We start from the raw sequence: 21,382 nt of genomic DNA, 5'->3' as shown, positions 1-21,382 counted from the left end.
CTGGATATTTGATCTTCCATTTGTGAGCCGCTTGTGCGAGGAACAGTTCTCCTCTTGATGTAACAGTCAGTCCTGTAATATTTGATCTTTTTTTTTGCTTGTTATTTATGCGTTCATGTCAGAAAACAGCATGTTGAGTGGGTTGAGTCAGTGCCTTTATCAACAAGCGTCTATTTCTGTCAGGCACACATGGTCATGGGGACCTACTTGCATGGTGGCTCACAGCCTGTTTTTTTTTTTTTCCTTTTTTTTTTAAATTGAGCGCTCCATTCATCATGGGCAGAAAATTAAAGCTGAAGATTGAAAATAGCCATGCTGACATCATCTGGGTTACTGAAGGTTGACCAGATCCTATTGAAACGGGGAGTAATTTGCCAGCGTTCATCTGGATACTAAAAGTCTTTGTCAATGATAATGAGACACTAGACTTGTGTCAATGAGGCAGAAATGTGTCAGGGACAGGTTAGATCGGCGCTTTCTCTTGGGAACCGCAGCAGTAGCACCCATGTTACTCACTGATGATGTAAACTACAGTGTACAGCAGAAGTGAGTAACCCCATGGGAAATTTTATTTTACTCAGTCCTCTTCAGCATAGAGGATGCCAGCATCTGCCCTTCAGATAGAGTTAGGTGACTCAAGTCTGATTCAAGTCAGACGAACCCTAACCCCCATCCATTTTTAATAGGTAGGTGTTTCTGAACATTTTGCTAGCATTTTTCTGTCGCCCTTGCCAGTTTTTTTTGGTGCCTTTCCTGCATGCACGACATGTGCAGAATGGCAAGCAGGGGTTTGTATTTTCACACAGCGCTGGTGCTTTTCTGGAGTCATACTGTGGCTTGTACTGTCAGCTCCTAATTCGTCGATCACAGATGATTCTGTTTGGTTTCCCATCTTTGCGAAGACTGCAATTCGGATTTTTCAGTTCATCCGCTATTTATTTTCCCGAGTTGGGGCAGTGGTGCAGACATGCAGACAGACAATAGGTGCAAAACTGAGAATGCTCTGGTTCTCACTGGACATTTGTATAAGCATGTTTGTGCAGTAAGGTTGGTGGTTTTCTAACTTGCATGTCCGTGATGACATTTCTTAATTTTGTTGTACTGAGTTTCAACGATTGAAGTTGTATTCAGCCGCAGTATTTGTTTTTGATCACTTCCAGGAGTAAATGCATCCCCGAGCAAGTTGCATATAATGCAGAAGTTGAGACGTGTGAAGACTTCGAATCATTTGGTATTCAAGTGGTATCGCACAAGGGTGTTCTCACTTTTGTTGTATACTGTGCGTCTTGATTGTAAGTGTATGTATGAGCAGTGGTTTGGTCAACAAACAAGACTGGTGGACAATATTTGTCTTTCTTCTTCTTTTGCTAAAATCACAAATACCGGGTGACTGGTGTTCTGTTCATTGCAGGCTGATTGGCTGATGGTCTAACTGGGTCCTAAGTTAACAGCACACACTGTGACCAGCAATGCACTTGGTTCATGTCTGAATAGGGACTTGTATTGTAAGCCAACATGTTATATCACACCTTTTTAACCTTTTTCACCTTGTCTAGCTTCTACAAAGCACTTTACACGTGTCTATCGCTCCCCCATTCTCACGGACGCTCATACAGCACGACAGTTTTATTTACATATACACTCTAAAGTCCGCAGCACCTTATCTTTACAACCACACACAGCTGAACATATCACAGGAAGTGCGGCGTTCAGTGCCTTGCCTGAGCATACTTCAAACTGGGATCAAACTGCCAGCCCTCTGGTTGGAAGATGATGACTTTGTCTATTAGTAGAATTAAGAATTTAGGTAAAGCTGCACATGATTTATGAATTCTACACTACAGAATGAATAAAATACCAGAACTGACAGTAGAAGCTTGAGGATTCTACCTCTCTGTCACAGGATAAGATGTGCCAGCAAACCTTCAGACGGCTTGTGAACGAGCACGGCTAAGAAACAATAATTCCTCAAAAACACATCACAATTCGTCCTTTATATGAAGCTAAAAACAGCCGTTCTAGTCCTTGGAGTGCTTGTTTGTTTGTGTGTTTAATCTGTGCTGGACAAAGTTGCACATTCTTTTCAAAGGCTGCTTATCATAAAGTGGTTCGTTAGTGCAGTGTAAGTAAAACGCGATCCACCTCACTGCACTTCCTTATTGTGGCCTTCATCTCCCAGCTCGCCGCTAATAGGCGCCCACAGACGCTACATGTATCTGTTTGTTTGATGCTTCACGAGCTGTGAGCAGAGCAGATTATAATTTGTAATTCAACTCCCTTAATCTCAATTGTCATTAAGCTTCCTGTTAATTATCTGTTAAATCTGATATAACACTTGGATATGTGGATTAATGTGAGGGCTTTATTCAGTAACGGTGCATTGTTTAGCATGTAAAGTCAGAACAAAATATCGATTTTTGTCGTGTTTGTCTTGCTTTACGGATCACATTTGATGGGCGCTCAGATTTACTTTTGGTTAAATGAGAGAAATCAAAAACCTACCAGAAAAGGAAGCTCGTTCCTCATTTTGCCTGGTTTAGAACTTTAATTCCAGTTTCCTGAAATGTATCTCTGAGTGTGGCCCTTCTCACGTTTCTCCTTTGTCGCGGTATCTTTCCGCTCCCTCATGGACCATCAAACGGTTACAAAACAGTGTTCCAACACTCGAACACAGCTCAGTCTTAACCACACGGCAACCCCACACAAACACCGGAGGGCAACATATTACCAGAGACAGACAACTACCAGTGTGTCGTGTTTGTACTATACCTTCTCACCTCGTGTGCTTTTAAGGTTTCATTTTCTATCTCGTGTTATCCTCCTGAGCATTGAGAGAAGGCGGTGAGCGGTAAAATAGGTCAAACCCTGCTCCTGTAGTTGGGGAAAAGACAAACACTCGCTGGGTGGAGTAAGACTTGTTTGATGCCTCGGGCTCCAACATGACAGCAAAGCAAGCTGTGGGACTTTTAGGGGCCCACCCTAAGCCCACCTTGTCCTAAACGCAGTCGCGATCCTCCGGAAACGCAGAGACTGAATGGGACTAAAACATTCAAACAGTTGCATGAGATTTCGTTTGGGAAAACTTTCTTGCTCAAAGCTCCCTTTTTAACAGATGGGAAGTGGATTATGTGTTTTGTTACAAGCTCCTTCGAGATGGCCATTTGGCCTTATTGGGCAAATGGAGCAAAGACCAGTGTTGTTTTCGTCAACGATGACGAAATCATTTCGTTGACGGCACTTTTTTTCATGACGATAACGAGACGGTGACGAGATAAACATAGCTGTCTGATGACGAAAACATGACGAGACGTGTGTGAGTTTTCGTTGACGAGACGAGAATGGACGAAAATGTTAGTGGGTGATTTGTCAGACGTTTAAAATGCATGACATTTCTGCTTATTGTGTGTGTCAATTAAAATCTAAAAAGTATCTGCTGCGGCACCTTAAGGCTCGCCACAGGGATATTTTTTCGAAGGTAAGTTACAAATGCTGTTAACATAATCGATCAATTTCATAGTAAGCTAATACATTAGTACGTTTTCCACATACTCCTGGCGCAAATGGGCTGCTTACTTCAGGCTAAAGTTAGCTTTTGTTACGCTAACGTCAATTCATTATGTGTGTGTTACTTTAGCAGCATGTTTAGCCATGTTTACATTCAGTGAGTGACGGTGTGGTTATCTCTTTGTGTGTACGTTCTGTCAGCACGTAACTTGATATGTTAAACAAGTCGAGTTACTGTTATACGAGTCTGCTAGCTTTAGCCTAAAAGCCACAAGTGACGTTGTGCAGCCCTAACCAGGACCTGTGCGTTTAGTGCGCTTACAGTAAAGTTGGGACACACGCACAGTACAGAATGAAAAATCAGAAAGCTTTAGTACAGGGTCAGTTAATAAGCTATGTATTTTTGTTCTGCTTGTTTGATAGTTAAGACCATACTATTTTCTTAACACGGTAGACTATACTTATTTTTTCTTTTTTCTTTTTTTTTGACTAAAACTAGACTAAAACCTTTTTGACTTTTCGTTGACTAAAACTAGACTAAAACCCTTTTGACTTTTCGTTGACTAAAACTATCACATATAGAAGTGACTAAAATGTGACTAAAACTAATAAGCATTTTAGTCCGAAAGACTAAGACTAAATCTAAGATGGTTGTCAAAAACAACACTGGCAAAGACTACACTGCGTTTTCCCTTTAACCAGAATATTGTTCCAAAATCTGGGAGTTACGACAGCAGCAACCTTGGCCTCATTTTCTTCCATCTTTTGCAGCTCTGACAGATAAGATTTGTAGCTGATTTGTGCCTCCGTCTGTTCATTCCAGGTAACTACTACGGGACCCCTAAACCCCCTGCAGAGCCCAGCCCCGTACAGCCGGACTTGGTGGACCAGGTTCTGTTCGACGAGGAATTTGACACGGAGGTCCAGCGTAAACGGACGACCTCAGTCAGTAAGATGGACAGAAAGGACAGCGCTGCTCCAGAGGAGGAAGAGGAGGACGAGAGACCTCCGATGGTCAATGGTGTTGGAGGTGAGACACGCCACTGTCTTTCACTTTCCAATGCCTTCAAAGTTGTTATAGCAAGTTTGTTATTATAGCAAGTTTTAATGCAGTTTCTGTAAGTTTGAAGATGCCCCCCCCCCATCAACATTATACATCTCTCAGAATGCTAATCATCAGGACTTTTTGTCTTCTCTCCAAACAAACATTATCAGGATGAGTTGTTTTGCGTGCAAGGTCAGCTCCAAATCTGTTATGTCGAGATGCCGCCAAAGAGCATGTGAGCTCAATAGGAGCAATCCCTCGGTTAGATAGGAAGGCTTTGTCCTTGGCAGAATCTCGCTCGAGGATCCGAGTGAATGGTTCTTCATTTAAAAGTAGTAAGAAAACCTGAAAGTGCTGGAAAACGCTGCAAAATGAGAAGAGCGCGATCATGGATTGAATGTGACACGATAACAATCCATCGAAAATCCTTTTTTCTTGTATGGCTTGAGAAATGGGCCTCTTATTGCGTGTTTCCACTAGCACGCAGTACCTGCAACCGGGTAGATTTTCCGTATCACCTCAGCCCTGGTTCCAACGTTACTAAAACGTGACGTCAGCCAACTGCCTTCCACTGATTGGCCGGCGAGTGTCATCACTGGAAGCGTCATATCCGCGCGACGACCGACTAGAATGTAAATAAATACAGAGCCAAGACAAGACTCCAAATTTTACTGCTTCAGTTTGTACTGCTACGAGATGGCTTTGCAGAGGAAGTCCACTCCTTGCTCGGTCGAGGATTTGTACGCTGCTCGGCGCCGTGTAAATGACGTCACGGAGGTTTCGCGCAGCCTTGTTACGACGACCCCGCCCACGTCGAGGAGGCACGAAATGATACTCGGTTGTAATGGAAACACAACCGTGCCGAGCCGTATCGAGCCGTGCCGAGCTAGTGGAAATGCGCCCTTAGTTGTCCCAGATGAGCAAGCATGGACAAAATTATCAAGATTTTATTTTTAGTGCTTTCGTCAAAATGTTGGGATCAAATACCAAGCAGAAGTTTGACAAACCGCTCTGTAGCAAGACTTTCGTACTCACAGTCCAGAAGACATAGAGACAACAAAGTGGTGTAAATGAAAAAATAGAATCGTCACTCATATCATCTGTAGATGGCGGTTGGGAGCAAAGCCAAAGGAAAAAAAACAAAACAAAAACCACTCAGATGTAGCTGGATGTCACTTCTAACTCTTGAGCTCATGAGCTGTCGCACTGCATGTGTCAGTGGCTCACAATGGTAAAGTGGGCTGAGTATCCACCAAAAGGTGTGGCGGCAGACCTATTTTCCCTGTGTCTCGGAGGCAGTTAAAAACACTTGAGCATCATTGTGAGAACCATTTCTCTTTTGTGGCCTTTTAGATTCTCATTTCCATCAGTTTTCTGTGCTCCTCCAGAAAGACTGAAAGCTGCTGTCTGCTAAAGAACATATTTGTATGTGGGAGATGTTTTCAAATGTTATGAGTGCAGAAAAATCTCTGTGGTTCTACAATGAAAAAAGGCCCAAAGTTTCGGGACAAAAGGGTCTTTACTTCCTGCAATCGACGTCTGTCACGGACCCGGCTGCAGAAACAAATTAAACATTTTTTCAGGGGGGCATACTGTTTCAACGTACATTTTATCAATACTGTAGAAGTGGCCACTTCTACAGTATTGATAAATCATTTTCTCTCACTAAAAATAGGCAGTTCATCCTAAAATATATAAAAAACAAACCAAAAACAAACTAAATACAACTTTAGAAAATTGAATCCAAAAGAAACGGAACTAAAAAAAAGCAACTAAACAGCATGCCTTTGTGCGTCTGGCACATGCGTCTTGGGGCTCTCCCACGTTGGTTTATGGATGAAATCTATATGTTCAGCTCCCCTTACATGTAAAAACATTCTCTACATGACATTTTCCTCGGCAAAATCCACAGACAAGACGTCTTTTGTCCATGCTCGCAATCATTACGCAGATTTTCCAAATGTCACCGTGCAAAAGACGCATGCTCCAGCTGGCTGCTGTGACAGCTCACTGACACCGGATTTCTGCTTAATCTAACATGTTTCAGACTCGCCCGATTTACATTAAAACCTGTATTTTGTTTGTATATTATTAAAGTTGGTTTAGGAGGTTGTGGAGTTCCTCTGCTTTAAAATCATGTAAAATCTGAGGCTTTGATGTCGTCTGCTGTTTTCAGTATCTGTCCAATCTGTGTGTTTTAATGTGGGATGCAACAGCTCCACTTACTCATTCAGATGCAAAACAAGGGCAAACTGCTCTCTGTCAAACTTTAGGGCGTATTTGCGCTGGCATATCATTAGTGCAAAATGTTTTGGGGAAAAAAAATAGGCTATTAAAGGAATTGTCGGAAAGGCGGGATGTTTAAAAAAAATAAAAGTATGGTACTTTATGCCTGCCGTCATTCCCGACCATAGGAGGAAAAAAGTGTCGGAATGATGGGACGTTTGATAAAAATTGAAGTCTTGCCATTCCGACAATTTGAGGCCCATGTCGGAATGTAACCCTAGCTGCTGTAGCTAACCCTCCCAGCATGATTGTTAACTCCAATGTGACTGTTGACTTCGGTGCTTACATTTCCAGTAGAAGTGGAGCTGTATGGCGCTGCTTCCTGCTCGCTCCCGTCCGCACCATCACTTGTCCTCGTATTTTTGTGTAAATAATTTTGTATATCCGTTTATGAGCGGCAATTTACAGCTCTGGCGACCGGTGACCATAACCCTTTGAAATTGGCTACGCAATCCAACCTTCGTTCGTTGGTTGGATTGTTTGATTGGCAAATCAAGATAGATAGGTTTAATAGAAGATGGCTACTCCGACGAAAAAAACTAAACCCAAATAAAATAAACAGAAAAACTTTGCTCTTAGTCCAGGGCGGGCACAGCTGACTCCATGGGCGGGCACGGCCCCCCCAATGCCCGCCCATGCCTCCGGGACTGGTCTGTCACTCTCTGTTCCTGCCACTCACTTAACCCTGCCAAACGCAGAGAGTGTTCAGTGCCGTGGTGAAGCTGTGTCACACAGAGTCAGATGGAAACCTGGAGATAAGAGCCTCATGCAGAGCAGCACAAACACACATATCAAGATTAGGCAAATGCACACACACATGCAGCAGTGTGATACTAACAGAGCTGTGATGTGCTGCCGGACTCAAGCACTCTCTGGCCTTGCCTTGGAGGCAGTTCCTAATACATTGCAGCTGACATGCAAATCCTATGGCAGTTGCAGCGCTTTCGTCCTCTTCCTGGAACCTCTGTATGTATGTGTGTGTGTGTGTGTGTGTGTGTGTGTGTGTGTGTGTGTGTGTGTGTGTGTGTGTCTCTCTCTCTACCCCGTTTTCTCCTGTTGACATAGCCGTCCACACGACGTACAGGGCTAGAGCAGCTCGAGTAGCAGCAGCAGCAGCAGGGAGAAATGCAGGGAGCCCAGAAGAACTCCAATGGTGCCACAATCTCACCTCCTCTCTCCTTCTCCATCTATCATCTCCCACACCCCTACTCCCAACCCATTCCTCTTACCATTTCCATGCCCGCGCCCCTGTCTTCATGTCGGGCTGCAGAGCACAAGGACAAGGCGGACTGGAGGAGGACGGTGCCCAGCTACAACCAGTCAGCGGGGACCATGGATATGCGCGTTTGGAACCCACAAGACGACGGTCAGGATCCGTTGCCGAAAAAATGGGAGATGGCCTATACAGAGACCGGCATGGTCTATTTCATAGAGTAAGTAATATTTCTGTCACTCCTTGCCTTCTTTGTATTACTCTCATTACACCCTATTACATCAGCAGTGTGCTAACCCCACTCCCTGTCCTCCCAGCTTTTCTTCCATCTCCTTTTTTTCCCCCCCACTGCAAGCCAAAAAGTGTTCAAAGTTTTGGCGATGACTTCTCACTGCTCCTCATCCAGAGCATTCCTCTGCACTATACCGAGCAAGGTGCAAGACGTGGAAGTTATCTGTATTCTCGGCAAAGGCAGCTGCATTTTTCTCAATTAAGTTTTCTTTCTTCCCTTTTATTTCCCTCGTGTTTGATGTGGGGTTTGTTGGCTGGTGCTAAAAGCAGCAGGCCTGTATTGTTTACCAGGCCGATCGGTGTGGCAAGCAGTCAATTCTGAGCAGCCGAGAGAGCCAGTTGCTTCTGTTTGCTGCTAAATCAATAGCTCATTCTGCCAGCGAGAGAAACAGCAGGCTAAACGGAGCTCTCTACCCTTGACCTGCTCTCTCAGTTCTGCTCTTTATGATCTCTGCAATTACTTTCTTTTCTTTTCTGTTTTTTTTCCCACTCTTTCTTTCTCTTCCTTTTACCTCAAACCCTCTAAAGCATCTTTGGTACGCCATTTGATCCCTAAAGATTAAATATTTACCACAATTCTGTTCTCAAGGAGCTGTGTTGGTTTCAGTGGGATGGTAAAAGAGCTTTCTGACTGCAGAATTGTCACTTTTAAACGTCTCTAATGTACATAAATCCCCGTTTTCTTCTTTATGTTATAGTCACAACAGCAAAACCACCACCTGGCTGGACCCCCGCCTTGCCAAGAAAGCCAAGCCTCCTGAGAAATGCGAGGAAGGAGGTGAGGCTTACACATATTCCCTCCTCTCTACCCACACTTCTTCCTGCCACACAAAACAACGATCTGCGCGTGATTGGGGGCGCTGGCTGACAGACGGAGGCTGAACAGCTCAGTGGTCCCGGTCCAAGTCATGTTGGTGACACAGCAAACCCCCACTCCCCCTCCCTTTAATGGCTTCACGGACACATGCAGAGAGCTCATCAGTGCGGCATTTCTCGGAAGGCAATTTTCTCTAGCCCCTCTTGCGTAAAGATCTCCCCTGCGCTGCATGCAATGTGTCACACAGCAGCAGAAAGACGCGGCGTCGCAGACGTGCACACCGTCGGAGAGTGAGAGAGGTTGTTATTTTCCGGGGAGCCTGTGTAACAACTGGCAGCCTCCCATCCTCCTTTCTGCCTCCGTAGTGTTTATCAAGTCCTAAAACGCATAGATACAAATAAAAGCAGGCCTTCTGTTCTGTGGGTGTAGCTAAGCCAGAAGCTTAACTCAAAGCACCACACCTCACTGCATGTGTCCAGTTGTCCATATAGGTCCTCAGCAGTATCATAAGTGATCTATTTGTCTTCTCTCTGTCTGTTCCCCCTCACAGAGCTGCCCTACGGCTGGGAGAAGATTGAGGACCCCCAGTTTGGCACCTACTATGTAGAGTAAGTAGACTTCTCCTGGGGCTTAGGGATACATAGCAGAATTATCAGCAGATCGAAGCCATCTCACTGAATTCCACAGGCACTGAAGTTTTAAATGTAGTCTTCAACCTGTGGGCCATGTGACAGCACCATGTTACGCTATTGTCCAAGGAGTAGTTTCCCACAGGCCTACAGAAAGAAATGATGTGAGCACAAGCAACAGACATTGAAGGTCGGGAGGGGGGGGGTGTCCCAGAGAGGGAAACAAAAGGGAGATTCCATTCTGATCGAGATTGTAAACAACAGCACAGTGTTTCATTTGAGACTCATTACTGCAGTCAAAGAGGGAGAGACGTGCAGTCGGGGGGGGGGGGGGGGGGGGGGGATCATCATCATGCCTGTATGTGCAGGAGGGTCATTGAGAGGCTCCCTGTTCTCTGTCACTGTCTTTTTGTCTGGCTTTTTTTTTTTTTCCTTTCGGCTTGTGAATGAACGACCAAGTGCCCGCAAAGTGACACAAAGTCTCATCATTTCCACAAAACATGAGGTCTGGCAATCAAGGAGCGAGAAAGCGAGACGGAGCGAGAAAGGAAATGAAAGAAAGGGGGGGTGTTTATCTCCTCAGACTTAATGGGGTGGGTATCTCTGTGTGCGTGAGGCGTGAGTCATACACAGCAAGAGAGCAGAGTGCGTTGTGTTCAATGTGCGCACACACACGCGCGCAGTATATAGCATCATCATCTCAGCATGTGGCTGATTCACTGTGCAGCATCAGTGCGTTTTGTCTTTCCCCATTGCTGTCATGACCCGGATTTACGTCTATTAAAGCTCATTATGCAGATAAGCCATCTCTCCCCTTAACCACCATGAAGAGACATTTCTCTGGGAAGCTGCGAATGTTTGATCCCGCAGGTGTGACTGTGAATCATTTAATGTTTTTGGAATGAAGCTGGTGTCAAGTCCCCAATAGGCTCAGAGGTTTGGAAAGAAGGCCATCTCTGGGCATTAAATAGGAAAAAGACATGGCATTTACATCATTCTGCTGTTTTTTTTTAATCTTTTGATCCTGGGATTGTGATATCTTGAGTAGATATTTATCCCCTCACAAGGACCACCACATCACACAGTCACAGCTGCCAAGTGCTGCCCATAGGGAATATCTTGGGTTTCTCTCTATGTAATGCTCCCTTAGATTACTTTTTGTTGTGAATAGGCACTATACATATATATAAATGAATAAATGAATTTTAATCGGGGTTGCATGGTGGCGTGGTGGTTAGAACCTCACAACAAGAGGGTACCGAGTTTGAATCCCAGCTGGGGCCTTTCTGTGTGGAGTTAGCATGTTCTCCCCGTGTATGCGTGGGTTCTCTCCGGCTACTCCGGCTTCCTCCCAGCATTCAAAAACATGCATGTTAGTTTGATCGATGACTCTAAATTGTCCCTAGGAGTGAGTGTGAGCGTGCATGGTTGTGTGTCTCGTTTGTCTCTATGTTGCCCTGTGACAGACCGACGGTCCGTCCAGGGTGTACCCTGCCTCATGCCCAATAACAGCTGGGATAGGCTCACAGGATTACGCCAGCTTGGTAACAAGCACTGAAACCTTCCTCCTTTCCATCTTGCCACTTTGTCTGCAGTCTCTGTGAAACACCCAATACCAAATTCCCGATATTATTTTGTCAGCTCTTTATTTATCTTTATTTTTTCCTCTTTTTTTACCAGCAACCTCTCATTCCCCATGATAATCAAGGGAAGAAATTATTTAAACTTCCTCCTCCTTGTTTTTTTTCATTTTGCTCATTCTCTACATCTGCAGCACGTCCTCTTAACCATGTCTGGGTTGTGGGTTTCATCCCAGGCATTTCTAGGGCCTTTGAAAGCTCAATCACCTTCTCCTACATGTAAACAACTTTCCCCCTGCCACTGTATCCATCATAACAGATGGAATAAAGTGCCAGAAAGTACAAGTAGGCAAAAGCAGCACAGGATCCAAACCAAATTTGCAAAGAAACAATGATACTCTTGCCCAATAATTGTTCATGCAGAAATAACTATAAGTAAGACTTCTGGCACAGACGCGTTTGGGTTTGTGGTTTAACATGCAGTTCACATGTTAAAAGATGTGCACAGGTAATCTTCCAGTCTTTGTAGTCAAATCAAAGCTTTGCATGACAGTCAAAAAGAGCAGGATCAACAGTGTGGAGAGGCTCTATTCAGTGAGGCCAAATGGTGAAAGGAGAATGAGATTAAAAAAAAAAGAGCAGAAACTCTGTGAAATCGACTGACATAGCGAGAATGCATGCATGGAAAAATAAGAGAAGCTGTTAAATGTGTGATGAACAGACTGCCAACAGAAATGAAAGTGTGAAAATATATTCAGTGTGCCTATTCAAGCTTTATGTAACACCCTGTTCTATTAACAATTCTTGTTAGCTGATGTTGTTATCCTATGTGTGCAGCCATATCAACCAGAAGACCCAGTTTGAGAATCCAGTGATGGAAGCAAAGAGAAAGCTGAGCGTGGACACACCCATTGCAGCACAGCCGCAGGCAGACGCACCCTCAGGTAAGTGCACCAAAAACTAAGCCCTCTGGAACAGCAGCTGTGTTATCCTCCGTGGGTCACAAGTAAGGGAGAATTTGCAATGGGTTGAAGTCAGTTCTGCTACTTTTAATGTGTACTTTACCACCCTAGTTCCAAAAAAAGTTGGGATGTTGTGTAAAAATGGAAAAAGGATAGAAGGACAGGATTTGCAAATCTCATAAACCAAAATTCTATCCATCAATGAAAAAAAAAGAGAAAACCTCAAATGTTGAAAGTGAGACATTTTATTATTTCCTGAAGAATATCCGCTCACCTTGAATTTGATGGCAGCAACATATTTAAAAAAAGTTTGGACACGGCTATGTTTACCACTGTGTAGCATTCCTTCTTTTAACAACGGTCCCTAAACATCTTCATGAGCCACATGATTTCAACTGTCAAACGGTCTGGACTGCAGACAGGTCTATCCAGGACTTGAACTCTTCTACTATGAAGCCATGCTGTTGTAATAGATGCAGTATTCAGGTTAGCATTGTCTTGCTGAAATATGCAAGGCCTTCCCTGAAAAAGATGTCATCTGAATGGAGCACATGTTGCTCTAAAACCTGTATATACCTTGCAGAGATGATGGGGCCTTCGCACATGCTCTATAGACATCTTCGTGTCATAAGAATTGTATTGAAATGAGCTTTGGTCCAGAGAAGACAGCGGCATTTGCTAGTTCACATTCACGTTTGGCTTCTTCTTTGCGTGATAGAGCCTTAACCTGCATTTGTGGATGGCACAGTGGACTGTGTTCACAGACGTTGATTTATGGAAATGTTCCTGAGCCCATGCAGAGATTTCCATTGACAGAATCATGCCTGTTTTAATCATAGTGCTGCCTGAGGGCCTGAAGATCATGGAGTTTTGGCTGTGTCTATTGTACACAGAGATGTCTCCAGATTCTTAAAGTCATTTTATGACATCATGTATTGTACATGATGGAATACTGGAATATTATATTTTTGGAAAAATTTTCTGAAATTGCAAAACTTGTGTCCAGTTTTTTGCAGATTGCAGAACTTCTGCCCATCTTTACTTCTAAGAGACTCTGCCTCTCTAAGGTGCTCTTTTTGTACCCAATCAGGTTATAGCCCCCTTGCCAATCAACCAAATTCGTCTCAGCTTTTTTTTAGATGTTTTGCTGCCATCAAATTCTAGATGAGCTAATATTTTTCATTAAATAAGTCTTCTGCGTTCAATTGTGAATAAAATATTGCTTTAGGATATTTTCGAATCACTGCTTACTGTTTATATTGACATTTTACACAACATTCCATCTTTTTGGGAATTTGGGTTGAATATAGACAAGTGACAATACGGAGAAAGAAGGGGAAAGTTAGCATATTTTGAAAATCTTCCAGTCTTCACTATTTTGAAATTCGTGTATTCCTAATAAAAATGAGAACTAAGTGTTGGAATGATAAAGATGTTTTTCTGTTGTACACTCACTAGTGAGAGTTCATATCTCATGGTTCAAAGAGAAGCCTTGGAAGATTTTCTGTTGCTGAACAGAGGGGAAATAAACAGAAAGTCAGATTATTTGCTCTAAATTTTATCCTGGAATTGAACAGAGAGAGAGAAGGAACACAAAGTTAACTCATTATTAATGCATGTTTTCAACTGCGTGGTTTTACATTATTCTTAGAAATGTAGTTTATGATTTTCAGACATTGCAGACTTAATGGTTGGTTCGTGCTTTTGGTCCGGGGCTGAAAAATCTCAACTGTTGGAGGGATTGACAGGAATTTTGATTTAATGTCCCTGGACCTTTCTGTGGGGTATTAATCCTCCTTGGGAGATATATGTAACTTTGGTGACATCTCGCTATATAACTGTAATGCAACCATAACGCTGACATTTGATTTAATGAAATGTCATAACTACTTAAGGATAGATTGGAATAAAATGTGTTACGTGAAAGAGAAAGCACACCTTCTTTCAGTTCTAAGGAATTGCGTATCAGGCCATTAGAAAAAGAAAAAATCATCAGGTCTTAAAATTAGGTCAATTTAACCTCAGATGAACAACAGCTGTTGACATTATAGACTGTCAGTATTTCCTGTACTTTGCTAAACTGAGCCAAAATGCAGATGCACCCCGGGAAGGGTTATAAGTTTATTTTGAGTCCATCATTCTGCAGTGAGAAAGATTATTTACACGAGGAAAACATCAATGACAGTTGACGATCTTCCTAGGAGTGGACATCCCAGTAAGGCCAGACCGTGCAATGCTCAGAGAAACTGTAAAAAAAACCAAGAGCTACATCTCAAACTCCGCAGGCCTCAGTTAGCATGTTCAATGTTAAAGTTCATAACAATAAAGACTGAACAGGTATGGCTTGTTTGGAAGGGTTTTCAGGAGAAAGACTCTTCTCTCTCTAAAAAGAATATGGAAGCGCACTTAAGGTTTGAAAGGTAGCATCTGAACAAACCTTCTGACTTCTGGGAAAATATCCTTTTGGGCAGACAAGCCCAAAGCGGAAATGTTTGGTCATGATGCGCATTGCGCAACAAGTTTGGAGGAAACCAAACACAGCATATGTGCACAAACACCTCAAACTGATGATTTGGGCCTGTTTTGCAGCCACAGGACCTGGACACCTTGCAGTCATGGAATCCACCATGAAGTCCTCCTCTTTTTACCAAAGTATTCCTGAGGCAAATGTGAGGACCACTGTCTGACAGCTAAAGCCTAGTGGAAAGCTGACAAGACAGTGATACTTAGCCCAGCAGCAAATCTACAGTGGAATGGTTGAAAAAAAGAAAATAATCAAGATGTTGCAATGGTCCCCTCAAATTCCAGACTTCAACCTCAATGAAATGTTGTGGTTGGACCACAACAACTTAGTTTTTTCACACACCGCTTCTGAATTTTTTCTTAGTTTTTGGTTGTTTTTTAATTTAAAAAAAAAAAAAAGACTGTGTGCAATAAGTCACACGTTTCTGGTGTTATCGTTCCGGGTTAAGTAAGTAAAACCTATAACAAAGCATTGGGTGTGTTATCCGAATGCTGGAACCCTTTCATCATCTCTTTCATGCTGAGTTGTGTGTCTGGAAGATTCTTTAACTGTAGACAGGCTACTGATAAACAGCCAATAGCCCCTGAAGCTGCGATATTCCATTTGAATAATGGAACAACGCTTCACTGGGTGTCAGAATTCATTTTGACAAGTAGATGTGAAATAGGGAAGGCTCTGAGGTGTCTTTGAAAACGCTTTTGCCCCTGTCATTTGCAGCAGTTGAAAGATCTCCTTAGAACAGAGGAAAGCAGCAAGATAAAGAAGAGATTGAAGGACAGAGGTGACTGCAGTTGAAGGTGACTGATGGTCATAAATTTCCTTTCTGCTGGGTCTTCTGCTCATCATTTACCACCTGTGTGGATTCCCGACTGGTGTAATCACCCCCTGCACAGTGACTGCAAGGGTATGATAGGCAGAGGCCGTATGTTGTTTGAAAAATTAGTAAGAATTATGATCTTCAGTGTGTGTATACACAAAGCATGGCTACATTAGTATTCAAACTAGCCTCTGTATTGCAGACACCCCTTCGACAGATCTGTCTGCCTCACTCTGTTGCACGCGGACCCCTCCTCCTACAGCTGAGCCTCTCTGCAGTCTGTGCATGATATTGCCTCTGTGTATAACCGCCTCCAGCTCCGACTGCCTTCCTGATGCCCACTCTGCACCTTCCCATCCTTGTTAATGAGAATAAATGGCTAGTGGTCTTGTGTAAGCGTGTGAACGTGCATGAGGTGGCTTCTAAGCGCTCTTTTGACAAGGCTGGCTAGGCTGACCTCCCAGACAATGCCGCAGAGCACAGAGCAAAGCGGGGCTCAGCCTTAATTACAGCACTGACAATCCTGTCAGACATTTCATATAATCACTTCGCCCCTGAGAAAGCGGAGTCCTTTTGTGGCCCACAGCGTAATCAGGACCATGTAAACATGGCTTTAGTGTGAAGCCCCCTCTCCATTCCAACCTCCACTCTCTCTCTACTGCTCTGTCGTTGCTGCTTTAACGGTGATCACATAGGAAACAGCACTGACAGTTTTTTGGCGTAGTGTGTGTGAACAGTGTGAGGTGCCTGATTAAATATAGCCATACCTTAAGCCGACATTTATTTATATTCATCAGTAACTCGTTTGCTTGTACAGCTCGGATGCAGGAATGTCATGTTAATTGTACTTGGCGCCCCCCCCCCCCCAACTCACACACCTCCCTAAAGAGCGGTCACGTTCATCTGCCAATTGCAATGCAATTATGTAAATCAAAATCCCACAACACAGTGAGAGTTATGAGGGAGGGAAAGGGGTTGGGGGGGGGGGGGGTCTATCTGCACTCTTCCTAATGAGATTGATGTCCCACCATCTATCAGTGTGGGAACTGCCACAGAAGTCCTGCATGCAGGGACGCAGCACATAACTCAGTCTCATAGGCACTCACCAGGGGGAAGGTGAGCTAGGATTTAGTGAGAATTTGCCTTTTTCTGTCAAGGCTAACTCTGTTTCTCTCTGTCTCTTTCTATCTCATCACTCTTATCCCCCCATCTCTCTCACAACCACGCTCCCTCACTCTAATATAATTCTTTCCCCGTCTTCCATAAAGTTGTCCTATTTACACATGCTGCCGGCACCACAAAGGGAATTTGCAATGAAAAGTTTACCTGGAAAATGTCAGGATGGATTCATCACTGCATTGAAAGACAGCAGTTGTTTGCAGTGGGGTGGGGACTAAAATGAAGACATTCAGGGACCGGATGTTTATTGGCTTTGCAAACAGAGCAGCAGCCTCACAGGTTTTGTACGCGTGCTTTGATTGAGTTTGCTCGACGGTTAGGAGTTCTTAGTGTGTTCACATAATTACTGGCAGTGAGGGATGCGCTGTCAGACTTATTGTCACCGTGCAAAAGCCCGTATGATGGAGACAGAGACTAATTTTCACTTATGTACAATGGCTCGTTATCCTGTAGACTTTAAAATATGTTTCTCTAAAATTTTAGAGGTAATATCACTAACTTTTAAGATTGATTAGAAAAAAGAAAAAAACAAACACTCTTCATTAAGCTGTATATTCCAGCAAACAAACTAAAGTTAAAGACCTCTGCAGCAATGTCTGATGTTTGGGAATAATGCACAACACCACATTCGACAGCATGTGAGCACAAACGCCTCATACCAACTGTCAAGCACGGTGAAGGGCTGATGATTTGGGCTTGCTTTGCAGCCACAGGACCTGGACTAGATACAGTTACTGAGTTCTGTTAAAAACGTATTCTGGAGCCAAATGTGAGGCCATCTGTCTGACATCTAAAGCTTGGCAGAATTTTGGTCATACAGCAGGACAAATGATCCCAAACACGGCGGCAAATCTACAGCAGAATCGCTGAAAAACAAAATGATTAAGGTGTTGCAATGACCCATTCGTTCAAGTCCAGACCTCAGTCTCACTGAAATACTGTGGCAGCAACTGAAAAGAGCTGTGCTTAAACAAATGTCTGAAGCAACCCAAAATTCCTCTACAGCAATGTAATACTGATGATGTCAAACCAAAAACCACTTCTACAGGTTACTGTTGCTAAAGTTGTGTATTTGTTTGTTTGTTTGTTTTATTTCACACGATTGTAATAAATAACATATTTTGTATTACCTCTTTTTTTGCTATCACTACAACAGAGGAGCCCCAGAGGGGAGCGCGGGATTTCACACGAGATCCATCTCAGCTCCAGGGTTCCATCTTGCAGACAGCACTTAGGAAAAGCCCCCAGGGATTTGGGTTCACGATCATCGGAGGAGACCGACCCGATGAGTTCCTTCAGGTCAAAAATGTCCTTCCTGACGGGCCTGCTGCTCACGACAACAAGATTGCCTCAGGTAACTTACCAAATAGACCTGATGGCCTTAATGCAAAGTGATACACGGTGGAAGCACTATCATGAAACGTCAAGAAGAGACAGTCAGGCCTCTATTACTTGTCCAAACATTCCATCCAGCATTACATTCACATGTACATGCTATAGTCGCTGTCTTATGTTCGATCACACATGGGCAAACACATGCAGAGAACGCGTACTACACCCTGAATGTCACATTGCCTGATTTTACAAAGGCAAATGTTTATAGGCAGTGATCAGAGGAGTGGTGCGAAAAATAGGAGCACGTGTCCAGTTTATGGCTGACACTGTATATGCCTAGCCTGGCTGACGCGTCCACATCTCGATGAGATGGTGGTCTGGGAACTAGGTGTGCATTTTCTCGTATTTGAGGCGTGGTTTACGAATGCCTAGAGCCGTTTATTGGGCGCTATGAATGTCTATCAAATGGCGTCTGGTTCTTCCCATGCTGCTTTGCGCGCGATTCATAGCCAATTGTATCACTTATACCAGATGACGTATGTAGAGCAACAGAAATTCGACGAGGCAATGAAATCTTTCAACGCCAAACGTTGCTCTTTTTTAAAAGTAAACTTGCGCTCTAAGCTACTTAAAACACTTTCTAAGGCTGCATGGAACGGTAACGTTGTGTCCGCTGCCATGTTGGATTAACACTCTACAAGCTTCGGTGTCGCGCATAGACGTTGTCATCGTCTTGCTGCCCCCCCCCCGTTCTGTGATTGGTTCCCTAACTCTGGCAAAAATAAGGGCGGTGGTTTCCAGGCTGCCTTTGCAGTGAGAATGAAATCGCGCGCAAAGCAGCATGGGAATTCCCAGGCTAGTATATGCCCCCATAAATCCCCATAAAGTTTTAATTGGCCTGAATACGAGTTTTCTTTTTACGGCTGGTTTCCAGGTGTAAAAAAAAAAAAAAAAAAAAAAGAAAAGTGTGCCGATGTGATGAGTTTCTTGTGAAAGGTTCGCAACATTTACATTTTTTTTCGTGTGCACAGATACTGTGATCACGTGGTTGTTGATTGTAATTACCGTTGTGTAAAAATGCCTGAGGATTGACATCACACTAATATCGCCACGACGGTGCTGTCGCTGAGAATCAATGTGAGAGTGGAACAGAGAGAGTAATTATTTTCAATGTTTCATTTCCCTTGAGAGGAAGGGTAATTGACTACAATAAAAGATGAACGTAATTAATTTCATTGGATTTTAGAAACGTGCAGTAGACTGGAACGGTTTGTCCTTTGTGTTTCTCACTCCGGACCTGCTTCGTACATGTTTTTGCGGTGGAATGTTTGAGTTTAACCGCTCAGATCTTTCAACCTTTTTGGATGTTATTAGAGAAGACATTTGGGGTAATGCGGAATGAGTCTGAGCCACTACAATGGTATGTTGAGTTCATTTCAAGAGTGAAACCCTAGCTGTGTTTGCTTGAGGATATTATTGATTGTGTAGGTGGGCTGGATCCTCCTCTTGGGCTTTGGTCCAGCGAGCCAGTCTGCATTTCAGCTGCTTATTCTGTCCAGGATGTGCACAGGTTTTACCAGATGAAAGGAGGAGAAAGAAAAGCATTATGTCAAAGATTTTGTTCTATTTAATGCTCGCTTCTTCCTCATTACCATATTTGAATTTTCTACAAAGCAGGAAACAGTCACAGATACTTACTTGTGTGTAATGTAGCTTATTTTCTTGTCACTTAATGTCCGCAGTTTTAGGGATTCTTAGCCTTTCCATAGTGATGTGTGCAAACCGTTTAGGGACAGAACCACTTTGTCAGAGTTATTACCTTGAGTTCATATGTGTGCCACGTTCTGTGAAACAGGCAAGATCTGAATAACTGGTCACTTTTTACACTCCTGAGATTGTAACTTTGTATTTCACCCATCATACTTCTGAAACCATGACAACGCTGTGCCTCGGGACAGTATAAACAGCGTTGCCTTCATCATTTTTCTGTCCATTTCTTTATCGTCAAGCTTTGATGATGTTGGAAACAATCCTTCAAAACACTTTGTTGTTTGCTTAAGGGTCACATCACAAATGTGTAAAAGCTCTACGTTCCTCTTCTAGGTGACGTGATTGTGGACATCAACGGGACATGTGTGCTGGGGAAGACTCACGCTGACGTGGTGCAGATGTTCCAGTCCATCCCCATAAACCAGTATGTGGACATGGTCCTGTGTAGGGGCTACCCTCTGCCGGAGGACTCCAGCAATAGTGAGGAGGCGGCAGGCAGCCTCGGCGCCTCAAAGGACCCGTCCCCTTCCCCGTCCAGCTCCACGCCCCTGGAACCCCATTATGCAGTTCCAGATGGAGGAACCCTTTCCCGGCAGACCGCCTCAGTGCCACCTATGAGCAATGGAGGACGCCACCACCACCACCCTCATCCCCACCACCACCACCATCTTCCGCATGCCCAAAACCAAGAAGGCCCGGATCCCACTTTGTTACAGCCAGAGCTCGTGAGCGTCCCCTTGGTGAAAGGCCCAGGAGGTTTTGGCTTTGCCATTGCAGACTGCCCCCTGGGACAAAAGGTAAAGATGATCCTGGATGCCCAGTGGTGCCGTGGCTTACTTAAGGGGGATGTCATCAAGGAAATCAACAGACAGAACGTCCAAACATTGAGCCACTCCCAGGTGGTGGACATCCTCAAGGACTTGTCTGTGGGCAGCGAGGTCAGCGTGCTGGTGCTTAGAGGAGGTGAGTCTGCAGGAGTGAGAGCTCACGGTGCTGCTGGTGTGCACTGGAATTACCTTTACGAGTACGTCACAGGTGGTGGGTGTATAGTGCTGATGCTGTGACATGTTAAATCCCTGCTGTCTCTATTAATCTCCTCGGGCTATGTTCAAACAATAAACAGGTGTTTGTGCCTGGAGATAGTCGGGTAGTTGATTCCCATGCTTTCGAAATCCTTTTAATCCCCCATCGGTCACCTGTCGTCGGTTTCACTCAATGTAACTTTCTCTTTTAGCCAAAAGAAAGGAGTGAGGTAGTGTTTAATTTCTAATAGCGAGTTAGACAACAACGTTGTTTGTCTTTTGTCAAAAAATATATCATCTGTGGAAGAGATAGGATTTGACCTCTGAAGAACAATATTTTGATTTATAAATGACAGCAAGGACTGTGGGGTTGTTTGATTTATGTCTTGGTTGGCTACGTTGATTGTG

At 43.8% G+C, this 21,382-nt stretch overlaps 1 protein-coding gene across 2 annotated transcripts in view; it reads left to right on the top strand.

The window, feature by feature from the left end:
• magi3a (membrane associated guanylate kinase, WW and PDZ domain containing 3a) overlaps positions 1 to 21,382 on the top strand; it is a 136,654-nt gene that overhangs the window by 97,600 nt on the left and 17,672 nt on the right. For both annotated transcript variants that reach the window (XM_075475219.1, XM_075475220.1), the window contains exons 4-10: positions 4,328 to 4,534; positions 8,106 to 8,268; positions 9,038 to 9,117; positions 9,707 to 9,764; positions 12,203 to 12,309; positions 18,004 to 18,201; positions 20,286 to 20,915. In XM_075475219.1, coding sequence (XP_075331334.1) covers positions 4,328 to 4,534; positions 8,106 to 8,268; positions 9,038 to 9,117; positions 9,707 to 9,764; positions 12,203 to 12,309; positions 18,004 to 18,201; positions 20,286 to 20,915 — 1,443 coding nt within the window. The remainder of the gene's footprint in view (positions 1 to 4,327; positions 4,535 to 8,105; positions 8,269 to 9,037; positions 9,118 to 9,706; positions 9,765 to 12,202; positions 12,310 to 18,003; positions 18,202 to 20,285; positions 20,916 to 21,382) is intronic.

Source organism: Odontesthes bonariensis, chromosome 10 (genome assembly GCF_027942865.1).
Source record: "Odontesthes bonariensis isolate fOdoBon6 chromosome 10, fOdoBon6.hap1, whole genome shotgun sequence".
Classification (NCBI taxonomy): domain Eukaryota; kingdom Metazoa; phylum Chordata; class Actinopteri; order Atheriniformes; family Atherinopsidae; genus Odontesthes; species Odontesthes bonariensis.
The sequence above is the reverse complement of the archived record's forward strand: the minus strand, read 5'-3'. Positions and strand labels throughout refer to the sequence as shown.